Source organism: Mus musculus, chromosome 6 (genome assembly GCF_000001635.26).
Source record: "Mus musculus strain C57BL/6J chromosome 6, GRCm38.p6 C57BL/6J".
Taxonomy (NCBI): Eukaryota; Metazoa; Chordata; class Mammalia; order Rodentia; family Muridae; genus Mus; species Mus musculus.
The window spans coordinates 86,622,040-86,634,480 of record NC_000072.6 but is presented as its reverse complement, the minus strand read 5'-3'; the positions used below and the strand labels follow the sequence as shown (position 1 = coordinate 86,634,480).

Genomic DNA, 12,441 nt, shown 5'->3' with positions numbered 1-12,441 from the left:
GCATCATGCCTGACTCCCACTTGATAATGACGGACTGAACCCCTGAATCTGTAAGGCCAGCCCCAATTAAATGTTGTCCTTTACAAGACTTAGCTTGGTCATGGTGTCTGTTCACAGCAGTAAACCCTAACTAAGACACTGTATAACTAGTACTATGCAAAATGGGCAAGCCCACACAGAGACTCTCATGGTAACTCTGGGACAACTGCTTGCCTTTTTATTTAAAAAAAAAAAAAAAAGTCTTGCTATGTAGTCCCAGCTGACCACAAAGACATCCTCCTGCCCCTGCCTCACCATGTAGGATTATAGCTGTGTTACCAACATCCAAGAGGGCTCCAATTGCAATTGGAAAATGTTCCAAGAAGACAGAAGCCAATTTGGAGAGAACCCCCAGCCAAATTTGAAACAACTGAGACATCAAAATCAACAGGGATACCTCCTAAGGATAAGTCCAGGTCAGACAGGTGCAGCTGAACAATGCAATGGAAGGGACCCGTGAGTGAATCTGTCAGTGGGGAAACCCTGTGCCAGCAGGAAAAGGAGGACAGAGCTGGAAAATCCCCACTGGGACGTCCTCACAGAAAGTGGCCCAGCTTGCAGGATCACTAAACCGAGATATCTACCGAGAAACATTTACGGAGCCTCAGGTGGTCTTTATAGGGTACTGACTCATTACAGGGAAAAGTAGTCACCCAAGGGTGGAGAAACTTAGCTGACAGTACCCTGAGCAAGCAAACAAGCCAGTATCCCAGGCTCTAGGAGCGCCTACATCCCTGCATGATGCCTAAGGCACACCATCTCTCCTGGGTGTTCCCACCAAATTCATAATGATGAGAAAACAGCAGACTTAGCCAAGGTGAAGGCCATGCTTCGAAATAGCCAGCCAGGGTATTAGACATTTCAAAGTCATGAAAATGGGGGTAGCCTAAGCAAGTGACAAGTTATCCTCAAGGCAAAAATATTGTTATTACCTCAAAGAGGATGGAGAGAGAGTTTATTCTGGAGCTAAATATGAGTGGGGCACAAATTCCATGTTTCAGTGTGGAAGCAGTTTCATGAAGATTTCATAGTAACAGAGCAAAGAAAATCATAGATCAAGACCCTTCACATACACTGGTGGAAACATGAAGTGGGCGCTGCTGGCAGAGCAGAGAGATCTCAGCTACAAGCCTCGATGCTGTCTGGTGAAACTCTTAGCCCTTTGATGGGCAGGAAACTAGGGTTAAGGTAAGCTTTTTTATCTGTTAGTCCCAGAGGATTTAGGTCTGACAGAGGGAGAGATGAAATGGCTATTTAGTAGGCAAAACATAGCCCAAGATAAATCTTAATTAGGCTCTGCTCCTACAACATTCCGACCTCCCCGAGTCACTGAAGTCTTAAGCAGTCATCTGGCCTTTGAAGACGGAGCCTCTCTTCAGGAATTGCCATTCACAAAAATGAAAGGTGACCTAAAGGCTAAGGTTGTGGAACGCCTAGCTAGATGCAAATGCTTTCAGTTTGATCCTCAGAACAGCATAAATCATACATTGGGTGTATGGCGGCGAGGAGGACCGGAAGTTCACGATCTTCTTTCTGGGCAGCCAGTCTAGCCAATGGACTCTGGGTTCAGTGAGAGACTGTGTCAAAAAAATAATGTGGAATAGATGAGATGGCTGAGCAGGTAAAGGTGCTGCCACCAAGTCTGACAACCGAAGTTCACTTCCCAGATCCCACGTGGCGGAAGTAGAGAATTAGCTCTATAATACCTTCACATAAAAATAAAATGTAGTAGTAAAAGTTTTACAATAACGTGGAGAGAGACAACCAGCATCGATCTCTGGCCACCACGTGCATGTGCATCACACACACAAACACACACATATATGATTTACTGATTTTTGGTAACTGTTATGCTTATATGGAGAAAGTCTTTTTTAAATAAGCAGCTAACAGTATTTCTGAGCTGCAGTCTTCCAATGGCTCCTCTGTGTGGGGGAGACTAATAAAGTTAATTCTAAAGTTAATAATAAAGTTAACACGAGTAACGATGTGAACTTGTTTTCTTGCAACTTTTCTGTAACCCTGAGATTATTCCAAAAGTTCTACAAAACATTAAACATATACCGAATAAAGCACTCGTCACGATCTAGCCTACTTGTGTGTGTGTGTGTGTGTGGGGGTGTGACTGGCAGGTGGAGCTGTGATCAGAGGAATCTTCAACAGGTAAGGCAATGGCTCCTTAATGAAGGGTGGCCCAGGCTGGGGCACTGAAGTTTTGTGCTCTAGCCTAGGTCTGGGTGGAGCCAGAGAGTCTATGTTAGTCAAGATGCCAGGCAGGCCTGATGTGCGTATCTGCTGTGACTTACACACACACAAGACAAAGCACCAGTGTAATTTGGTCCAGGCAGCTGCACACTGAAAGAGCAGGTGAGTTCTTGCCAGTCTCCCCGTGCGAGTCTGGTGTACCACCAAGATTCAAGCTTCTCCTCACCCCAGCACCTCCCAATGTCTCCAGATCTCAGCCTTCCTCTTCATTCCACACTCCATCCTCCACTGGGAAGCCAGCCGTGTCCAGGATTGGACAACCTGTAAATGAATTGTAAATGCATCTCCCAGGATTGTGGCCAAACCCACTGGCTTTTCTTCTTGCTTCTGCTCTGGGCACCTGGGTCCCGATCCCTGGAGAGCAGCCCTGGAATTTGGTCCATGAAAGCAAGTTGGTCTTCTTGTAGTCTGAGGACCTCCCTGTCTCAGGCAGCCTAGATTGAACTCCGGGTTTTGTAGCAAGGCTGGCCCCGAACCACTGATTCTCCTGGTTCTGATTTCTGTGTGCTGTGGTTAGAGGTGGGTATCGCCACACTCAGCTTACGGAATACTGAGGATTGGACCCAGGGCCTCCTTCTGCATGCTAGGCAAGGTTCTACAGCAGAGCCACGGCCACAGCCACAGCCACAGCCACAGCCACAGCCTCCGCCATCAACCACATTTAATCAGTCTCACGCCTATGAAACATCTGCTTTAGTCCAGGTAGGCCTCCTGCACCACGTGATTCCTTTCTTGATGGTGGCTGTTCTGAAGGCCCTTCCTGGGTGTGGGTGGGCACGGGGAGTTCAGGGGCATGAGGGGGAGGTCTCCTCATTGAGAGTTGCCAGCCCAGGCCCTTCTTACTCAAGGCCAAGGTATAGTATCATCACAAGTTGCAGGGACGCCCACAAGAATTTACCCAGCACAGAGCTCAGCCCCTTTCTGGGTAAGAGAAGGGCAGGGACACTTTGAGTTAATGTCCCAGAATTCTGGCCCAGCTACCCAATTCCTAGGTCCCCTTCTCACCTCCACCCACTCTTCACCCACCTTCCTTTGGCCTAGAAAGAAGCAAGTAGGATCTGAAGGACCTAGAGAAAACTAGGTCATGGGAGGTGCCACTGGGTTTGTGCCCTAGAGACAAAGGCTAGGCCCAGGACAACACCAACGTTCCTTAGATCTCCAGAGAGATGAGGGGGCGGGGCCTAGGTCCTCAATGCGACCACCCTCTGTGGTCCAGGCTTCCTGTCCACACCTGTACACCCATGCTCTGGGGCTAATTCCAGTTCATTCTGGGCTTGGCTGCCCAGAGGCAGGCTTTAGTGAACCCTAGGAATTAGATCCTGAGTCAGCCTTGTACCAGGGAAGAGAGGCCAAGGAGAATGGCATTGCTGTTGTGATTGGCTCAGAAGACATCTAGCTCTCAGGAAGAGGCTTCCTGCCTCCTGCTCAGAGGGCCACAGGTGGTGGAGCCAGCAGCCAGCCACTCCTTTGAGCCTGGAAAAAAGGGGCCTGGCAGGAAAACAGCAGCCAGGTGTGTGCTACAGGCCTGTTAACCCAGGTGCTCAGGAAACTCAGGCAAGATGACAAGTCTAATGCCCATTGGAGCTACAGAATGACCTCAAGGCCAGCCTAGGCCATTTAACGAACCACTACATTGGAATATAATAGGTGTTTTAGAAGGTAGTGGGAGGTATAGCTCAGTAGTGAAACAGTTGCCTAGCATCGTGTGAGGCCCTAGGTTCAATTCCCAATATCACCAAGGAAAACAGAGGATCCCCAAAACTCTGCCCCCAAGTCCCAGCAGGGGACTGGCTACAGACCCTTTGCACAACTGAACTTCTGGCCTTGTGCCAGCTTCCTGGGCTCAGCTTTCAAGGCGTGGGCTCCACAATTCAGGACACATCTGCTCCTCTCTGGAGCACCCAATCCACTCCCCAACGCCTGGTGAGTTTTCAGAGTCTCAGAGGAGGCTGGGAGTTGGCAGAAAACCCAAGCTGAACAAGAGATGAAACCCACCCCAGGTTTAGGAATGCCCTCACCTCCCTCCCATCCCCTCCCCCAAATGAGCTACCCCATAGCCAAGCTGCCCCCAGCTGCCAGAGTCCCAGACCTTCCCAGGGTCCCGTCACACGCCCATGCCTGTCTCCTGGCCCTATTTCTACCTCTAAGCCAGGCTCCCTGGGCACCAGTAAGAACCTATTTGTTTGGCAGAAATGTCTTGATCGCCAAGCCAAAGACCTCACAAGATAGCCTTGGTCACATTTGAGCATAAGGGACAATTCGAATGCTAATATTGTAGATTGAAACAGCAGAATCGGAAGGCGTTAGAAGGATGAGAGGGTTAGAAGTTCAGATATCTGCAGTCCACCTTAGAAAACCCAAGACCCCACTGAACTGCTTGCTTTCTTTTGCCTCCCCAGGCCAAGCATTCGAGGATTGTGTTTTCCTCTCCCTCCCAACTCTGTCACAACTATCGAGCACATGACATTTTTTTTCCATGAACAGATCTTTATTGGTGTTTTGAAATAATTGAATTATTGATACAGGCTCCATGAGATTCAAGGCAAGTGACAGGACAGGAGGGAGCATCCTTGTGCAGGTGGGAGGACTCAGGGAGGACTCCCAGAGCAGCTGCCAGTCTCCTCCAAGCATCTGGATTGTGAGGGTCTTAGCCAAGACCAGGCTCAGCTCAGCAGGCTTGGGGACGTGAAAGTGACTGAGCCATACTTCAGGGGATCTAAAAGGGTCCTCTCTCAAGATTGACATTCCTGGCTTCCTCAGAAGCTCCTGCCAGCCTTGGAAGTCTTTGCAGACCTTGGGGACACTGCTTTAGGCCACCAAGCTGGCCTCCCTCCCCAAACAAAGGCAAAGCAAGGCCCCTGTAGAAGGAGGGAAACTGAGAACCGGTGTAAAGACTGGCTAGGCCGGATGATACCCCCCAGGACATCTGCTCCCCCCAACACAAAGTCCCCCTACCAATGCTGGGAACAAGAAATGGGGTTTCTTAGTGGGAGCCCTCCGGTGCAGAAGACCCCTCCTCTTCCTCAATAAGCTCCAGGTCAAACTCATCCTCCAAGGAGCTCCCGACAGGGAGCAGGCGGAACTTCTTCCCCTTCAGGGTGCAGGTGCGGTGTTCGAAGTCCAGCACGGCATTGTGGTCCTGCAAGACGTCTGTGCCAATAATAGCCTCTTCTGCGCTGGCGTTGGCCACCAGAAACTCGGCCTTCAGCTTTGTCTTGCCCAGGCTAATTTCTGTGTCCCACACACCCAAGATCTTCATCTCTGCCCCATTGGCCACTTTGACCACATTGTTAAAAGGACGAAGAGTATCCAGGTCACCATCAGTGACCTCCTCCCATAAGGCGGGGTGAACCACAGACACCTGAGCCCCAGAGTCCACCAGGAATCTCACAGGCACATGGCCAACCTTCCCTTTAAGGTAGTAGCCCTTACCCATGCTGTTGGCAAACAAAATCTCTTCGGGCTCACTGAAGGCCTCCCCAGGGGCCCCAAAGGCCCTCAGGAGGGCTTGCTTCACAAAACTGAAATCGCCCTGGGCCTGGGAACTGAGTCCATTGTAGACATCCAGGGCATCTCCCTTGAGCGACTCTTTCAGGAACCTCAGTTTGGTGGCATGATCCCAATGGTTGAGGTCATCAATGACTTCAAAGCGGTGCAGCCAAAGGCTGGGAGCTAAGTTAGTACCAGTGAAAGGTTCTGGGACGAAGGCATGCTCCCGGCGTCCTTCCTTGCTTCTGACTCCGCTGGTGGCCATCCTTCTGCTCACCTCTGGAAGTTCAGCAGTAACACAAGCCAAGTAAAGAAACGCACAGAAGAGTGTGGGCGCAATCACGCTGGAGAGCGAGGGCTCTGTCGGCTGGGCCGTGTTCTTGCCCTGCCTGGACGAGTTGAAGGGAGCCGGTACAAAGTGTCTGGCTGGCTGCTGGGCACAGAGGCAGGCTGTGTTCTGCTTCTTCTGCAGGGGCCTTTTTGATGCCCAACCTGGGCCCCCAGGGTTCCTCATTCTCCTTTGTTCTAGAAGCTCCACCCCTAGCCCCGCCCTCCTGCCAGCATCTTGCCTGACTAGCAGGATTGGTGCCTCACCCTCAGTACCTACGGGACACCTGCCAGCCCACCCAGTGAGTAAGACAGCCCGGGTCAGGGGATGGAGCCTCGGGACCCTCCCCAGCCTATGCCCTAGAATAGCCCAGATGAGGATACAGGTGTGATGACATTCAGATGTTTATCATTAGAGAAGAGGAGACAGAAAGCAGGTCTCTACCTGTTTCAGAAGAGGGGACCCCTTTGGCCTCACCCCATCACTGCTTGGGGCAAAGAGAAGGCATCTGCAGTCACTCATCTCTCACAGCCTGCACTGATAAGGTGACTCATACATTCTAAATTAACTGCGGATCCTGTACAATTCCCTGGAGAAGAGAACAGAGAGGGATCCAGAGTCAAAAAAGCATAAAAATCTATCATCCTATCTGCCCGTAGTCCACCTTTCTACCTACCTATGTATACCTCTGTCTGCCTGTCTGTCTCAATCGCCTATTCATAGCGTGTCTATCTATCATCTATTATGTATCCTTAGGTATCCACCTATCTGTATCTGTCTCCAACTTCTATCATACCATATATCAACCTATTTATATCTGCTATTTATTTACCTGTCTCTAAGATCTATCAATCATGTATCTATCTACTATCTATCTAGCTATCTGCATGTCTATCATCTATCTATTTTGCTTTTTTGAGACAGGGTCTTCCTGTGTGGCTCTGGCTAGCCTTAAACTTACGACTATTCTGCCTCAGCCTCACAGAAGGGCCCCCCTCACCATCCTGGCCACAGATTGGTTCTAAGTGAGTTAGGACCCTCCCTCATACATAGCACTTTTATATAAGCATATTTTACTGTGGTCATCTTCTTTACTGGGCACTCCTAACTTGGAGGCAGCCCACGGTGGGGCTAGGCCTCTGCCTATGGGAACCAGAAGTAGGTAGGCAGAAATCTTGAACTTCAGGGAGCGACGTCCTGAGTTCAGGATCAGACTCCAGGTCTCCACGGGCCCTGTGCCCAGCTCCTTGAGTACTGTATCCTCTCTCTGTGGCCTCCCTGCCTTCTAGGAGGTCCTCCAAGAGCTCCCACCCTCCCTCCCAGCTCCCTGGGCTCCAACCCTTCTCTCTCACACACCTCATCTGAAAAGCAGCCGAGATTCAATGGAGTTGTGCTTAGTGGAGAGGGCCTGGGTGGCTCTGGCCAGAGGAGCTTACCATGGTGACACCTTACCCCCTCCACTGTTGGGGTCATGGACAGTCCTGACTGTGTCCCCGACAATCACAGAGTAAATCTGTGGGCTCAAGGGCTCAAGCTGGCCTGTGCATGAAACAGGGACTGTAGAAGGATCCCAGTTTTATGTCAGTGTTCATATGTTATCTTTTCCAAGGAGTTCTCTACCCTGCCCCGGCATGAGAACATACCTCTGGCTGAACACATGTTCTGTTATACTCTCTTATGTTTGTTCACAAGTCCTCCTGTAATGAACCAAAGCTAGGGCACACCAACTGGACATTCATGACTGTCTCTTGCTCTTTTAGAAACTTATCCTGGGACACAGGGTGGGCTCTGCAGGGCCCCAGGCCAGCTATATGCAGTCACAGAGTGGGAGGTCAGAACAAGTCAGTGGGTCACCTGTGGCTGTTGCACCTGACTGAGCCTGCCCCTGTCTCTCAGACCATCCATCATTCACTCAGCACCTAGCTGAGGCCTCTGTCCTGCCTCTGTACAGCCCCAGGGTCCCCACCACTCGGCAAGCCCCTCAGCACCTCCCGCCTGACCCGGTGAGCCAACAGAGATGCATTTGGTAAACACCTCTCATCACAGCTGCCTGACTGAGGTGGGGCCAGGGTGGCATACCAGAATCCCAAGGGAGTGGAATTGATTGCTGGAAAGGAGAAGGTGGGTCTCTGAGGCAATTGTGCAATGAACCACACGTGTCCTGAGACAGGGCCTAGCCACCCACAGGACCGGGAAGCCCCTTCTGCCAGAGAAATGCTCGTGGATAGGCTTGACGTCCTGGGGAGTGAGCGGGGTCTTCAGAGGACATCACCTTGCACAGCCCTGGAGGTGGGGAGGAGTGGGGATGTGGCTGTGGGAAGGGAGAGTAAGGGTGGAAAGCAGTGAGATGGAATCCTCAGACCACACTTCTCCATGTGGAAGCCAGATCTCTTGGTCCAGCACAGTCACAACACGGAGACAGAGATGGAGCGGGTGTAGAAGGGCTGCCCTGAACCCTGAGGACTTGTGCCATTGACGGCCTCTGTACAGGTCAGTGACCATGGCAGATAGCTGCAAGAGCTGATTACTAAAGGCTCAGGAAGTTTCTGAGTTACCAGCTAAGTGGATTCATGACTTGAAGTTGGATGCAGTGGACTGTTGACGCCACAGAAAATGGCAAGTGCCAATTTTGGATCCCCCCCCCCCTTAAAAACTGATTTATCCCTGCATGAACTCATAACAGGCTCCAGCCCCACACTCATCCCACCTCCAGACCCCCAAACACGTCCCTAGTGCCTGTGCTTAGGTGGCCATGGCTTGTGGCCGGTGGCTTCCAGGTACCAGTTACTTTGCCAGAGCCACATGGTTTCTGTGACTGCTAGCTAATTTTTGGCTAGTCATCGGAACAAGACGGAGGACCCAAACTCATCAGGAAGGTGAGAGCCACTACCTCCTGCCAGAACCCAGGACATCAAGTGTAATTATTGACCAATATAGACAGGTATTGGGGCTAGGGAGGAACGCCCTTATTAGCTCGTGAGTACCTCTGAGTGTACTTTGAAGCAGGCACACTGAACTTGACCCAAGAAGAGACAGACCAGGACAATAAACAGGCAGGGCATATGGAGCCTCCGCCTTCCACCCCCTCATGTAGATTCTGACCCAGCTCCAGGAGTTCTCTTGGCCGTTTTCCGTTCTCCGCTTTCCGCAGCGGAGTCGCCAGCTTAACAAGGAGTCCAGGACAGAGTTCCTCAGGGTCCCCGAGGGCCTTGGTGGGAAGTGGAGAAAATCCTGTTTTTATTTATGGATTTATTAATTTGTTTTCTTTTTGAGACAGACTCTGTAGTCCAGGCTGTCCTGAAACTCACGCTACAGCCCAGGATGGCTTCAAACCCACAGTGGTCCCCATGTGAGCCACCACACCTAGCACCTAAGCCTCTCTAAACGGATCCTGATTCCTGATAACATCTTGGTAGAGGCTGGGAAAGAGGCCCGGGCCTCCACAGCATGCAGGCAAGCAGGAATGGCAAGAAGAGAGAGAGGTGTTTTGAACAAGGAGGCACAGCAGGTGACACCTTGGGGGTGGCGGTGTTCTTCTCGAGGCTTGGCCTAGAAAAGGAGGCTCAGGAAAGGCCAAGGCAAACCTGGGCTACACAGGACTCCTTGCAGCTCCTGTCAGACTGTGACCTAGAGCTTTTCAAGGCAGCAAGGAAGGTGGGTTAGGAATAGGAAGGTGCTCTTCCCTCAGCCCGAGAGGGCTTCCTGACCTTCACCAGCTTGAGCACGGTTCTCTGCTCCCACCCGGCCATCCTGAGATCTGCACGCCTGATGTCACTTTGCACGGGGCCCTGCCAACAATGTGGCTATTTTTGCTGCCGCTGCTGTTTGTCGTCCAACAGTGGAGCCTTCTCTTCACACACGTGTGTGTGCACACTTCCTACGACACACATGCACCACACACACACATCCCAAACTGCAGTTCTCAGATGCAGGCTCTAAGAAGTGGCGCTAGCACTGGAATTCAGATGTGTCCTTTTTTCTGCCATTGCGCTCACATTTATAGGGAGTAGCAAGAGCCTTTTATTGGAGGCACCTGCTGTGTGTTAGCCTCCAGGCACACTTGCTGCTTCAGAAAAGGAGGCAGGTCCCCATTGCAGAGGCTTACAAGCTAATGAAAACAAAACGCCAATGTTTAACAGCCAAGTTTTGAAGAGTTTAAGACCAATGTATGCTGTAAGCTAACCCACTTAAAGCAGCCCCTAGTCACAGGCACGCTGCTTTGAAAGGAGCTGGTTCTTAAGTGGGTCATCCTGTCCCCAGTTTCTTCCCACTCCTTGTGGCCGGTGACACAAGGCCCTTCATGCTGTCTTCCTCTAGGCACTCGGCACAGAGAGCAAGGGCTCCTGTCTGCCTGCTTAACCATCTTAGCTGACCCTAGGGCTCGGTCCTGGGGGTGCCTTAATTTACCTGTGATCTGTAGGGATCGGGCTATCTCCGAGTAAACCCCGCCCACTGTATGGCCCACTTCCAGCTCCTGCTTCCGGAGGCTTGTGACAGCAGGTCTTCAAGTTGAAAAGAAACATAAAGAGGTGATTTTTGACACAGAAATCTAACCAGGGGCTAGGAATGTGCCTCCGATGGTAGAGTGCTTGCCTTGCATATCCAAAGCTCTAAGTTAACGCCCCAGTTCCAAATAAATCAGAAGGGGAATTACACCTGTAATCACAACACTTGGGAGGTAGAGGCAGGAGGACCAGGAGACCAAGGCCATCCTTGGCTACACATTGAGTATAAAGCTACCCAGGACTACATGTGACCCTGACTTGACCCAGTAATCTAGCTAGGGGTTCAAATTGGAATCCGGGGGTCCCAGAAGGCATCAATGAAAGCAAGGCATACTAGGAATTCCAAGGCAGGCTCCTCAGTCCTGAGCCACAGGCCCACCATCACCACGTGGGAACCGCCAAGCACTCACAACAGCAAGGTGGCTCTCCTGTCTGCCTTTGGGGACCATGCCAAGCTCCCCATGGTGAGTGAGTGTCTGCTCAGTTCACACCAATTCAGGGAGCACTCACTGCTCCAGTCTTCTGGAACCTCCCCCACCACTGCCCAGTATGCTCTGCCTCTGGAAACGATCCAGCATGGCCCCCTCTGCCAGTCCAGCACACAGGGTGCCTGACATGCAGGGTGGGTACTCTGAGGGTGAAAGGAGCTGTGACTTAGGCCCCATTTCACTCTGAGCCCTTGGATCTGGGATCAGGACCAGGAGTAACCAACAGGTTAATAGATACAGTCTGCTGACTAACCCCTAGGAGTTCAAGTTAACCAAAACTGGTTCCCTCCTGCTTTTACCTATCAATAAATATGAAGGCTACTAAAGTGGCCTGAAGGCCTCCCAGTCTCCTCCCAAGGCCAGGCCCCTACCCTGAGTTTCCATTTTTTCTCCCATTGTGACTTTCCTCCAGCCTCTGCCCTCTGTCCTTCACCCTGCAGTAACGAAAGTCCAAGGGCTTTTCCTAGCCAGGCAATAGCACCCAGGAAAGATCTAGAAGATTCCCCTCCTCCCCTCTTAAGTCCTGCATCTCTCCTACCCAACTGAGCTTGAGAACAAACTGAAAAAACAGGTCCACACAGCTTTGGGGACATTAAACCGCTTCCTAAGAGGCCTCTGCAGCTTATAAAATACCCAGGCAGTCAAGATTCACAGATTGAGAAATGTCCAGAGAAAAGTGGACTTCTATCGACACTAGAAACCCCAGCTTCAGGTGAGCCGTGTGGGAGCCTACCTCAAAGGCAGCTTTGTACTGGTCCCAAATTGTTTTAATTGCTGTTATGCTAGCCAGGGTGGTGAACAACAGAAGCCTACAAAGGATCCTCACACAGGGCACTGTTTCTTTTGAATGTATTGCCAATCCGGCCCTTTCCCATCACAGGAGCAGGGTAGCCGAAGGGGCATCTTCCCTGGCGTGACAGAGTGATCTCTCCATAGGCATCTGGCAGAATTCATGAAAATCTCCAGGTGATTGGTGGCAAGGTTGGTGAACATTATTAAGCACCTACTGTGTGCACCTGGCTGTAAGGTACCGTAAGGCACAGGATCAGTCTACAGTGTAGCCGGTGATGGGCGATGGCAGGTCTGTGGCTTTATTCCACTCCACACACACTTACAGAGGCTCAGCCTGCCTTCTTCTGAGGAACCCAGGCCTGCCTGCCTCTAGGACATATATATGCACACACAGAGCACATGCATGCACATGCATACACACCACACACACTAAATTGATATAAAAAGCTATTTTAAAAAGGCAAATAAGTGGACAGGGACCCTCTACCCAGATTCTGACTGGCAGTGTTTCTGGTCAGGTCTCACCAGTGTCTCA

General features: G+C 51.1%; 2 protein-coding genes across 2 annotated transcripts in view; both read right to left on the bottom strand.

Moving 5' to 3' along the window:
• Positions 1-4,770: 4,770 nt before the first annotated feature.
• Positions 4,771-6,307, bottom strand: Asprv1 (aspartic peptidase, retroviral-like 1). The gene has a single exon (NM_026414.2). The coding sequence runs from the start codon at positions 6,305-6,307 to the stop codon at positions 5,288-5,290; it is 1,020 nt and encodes a 339-aa protein (NP_080690.2). The 3' UTR covers positions 4,771-5,287.
• Positions 6,308-6,622: 315 nt separating this feature from the next.
• The window catches only part of Gm46963 (predicted gene, 46963), a 23,438-nt gene continuing 17,619 nt past the window's right edge, over positions 6,623-12,441 (bottom strand). The window contains exons 2-4 of the mRNA XM_017321863.1: positions 10,529-10,623; positions 9,106-9,329; positions 6,623-6,710 (exon numbers count right to left, since the gene is read on the bottom strand). Of these exons, the coding sequence (XP_017177352.1) occupies positions 6,640-6,710; positions 9,106-9,329; positions 10,529-10,623 (390 nt within the window). The 3' untranslated portion in view covers positions 6,623-6,639. The remainder of the gene's footprint in view (positions 6,711-9,105; positions 9,330-10,528; positions 10,624-12,441) is intronic.

Excerpts from the sequence above, each read along its gene's own strand:
- Asprv1 (NM_026414.2), bottom strand. The coding sequence starts at position 6,307 with ATGAGGAACCCTGGGGGCCCAGGTTGGGCATCAAAAAGGCCCCTGCAG.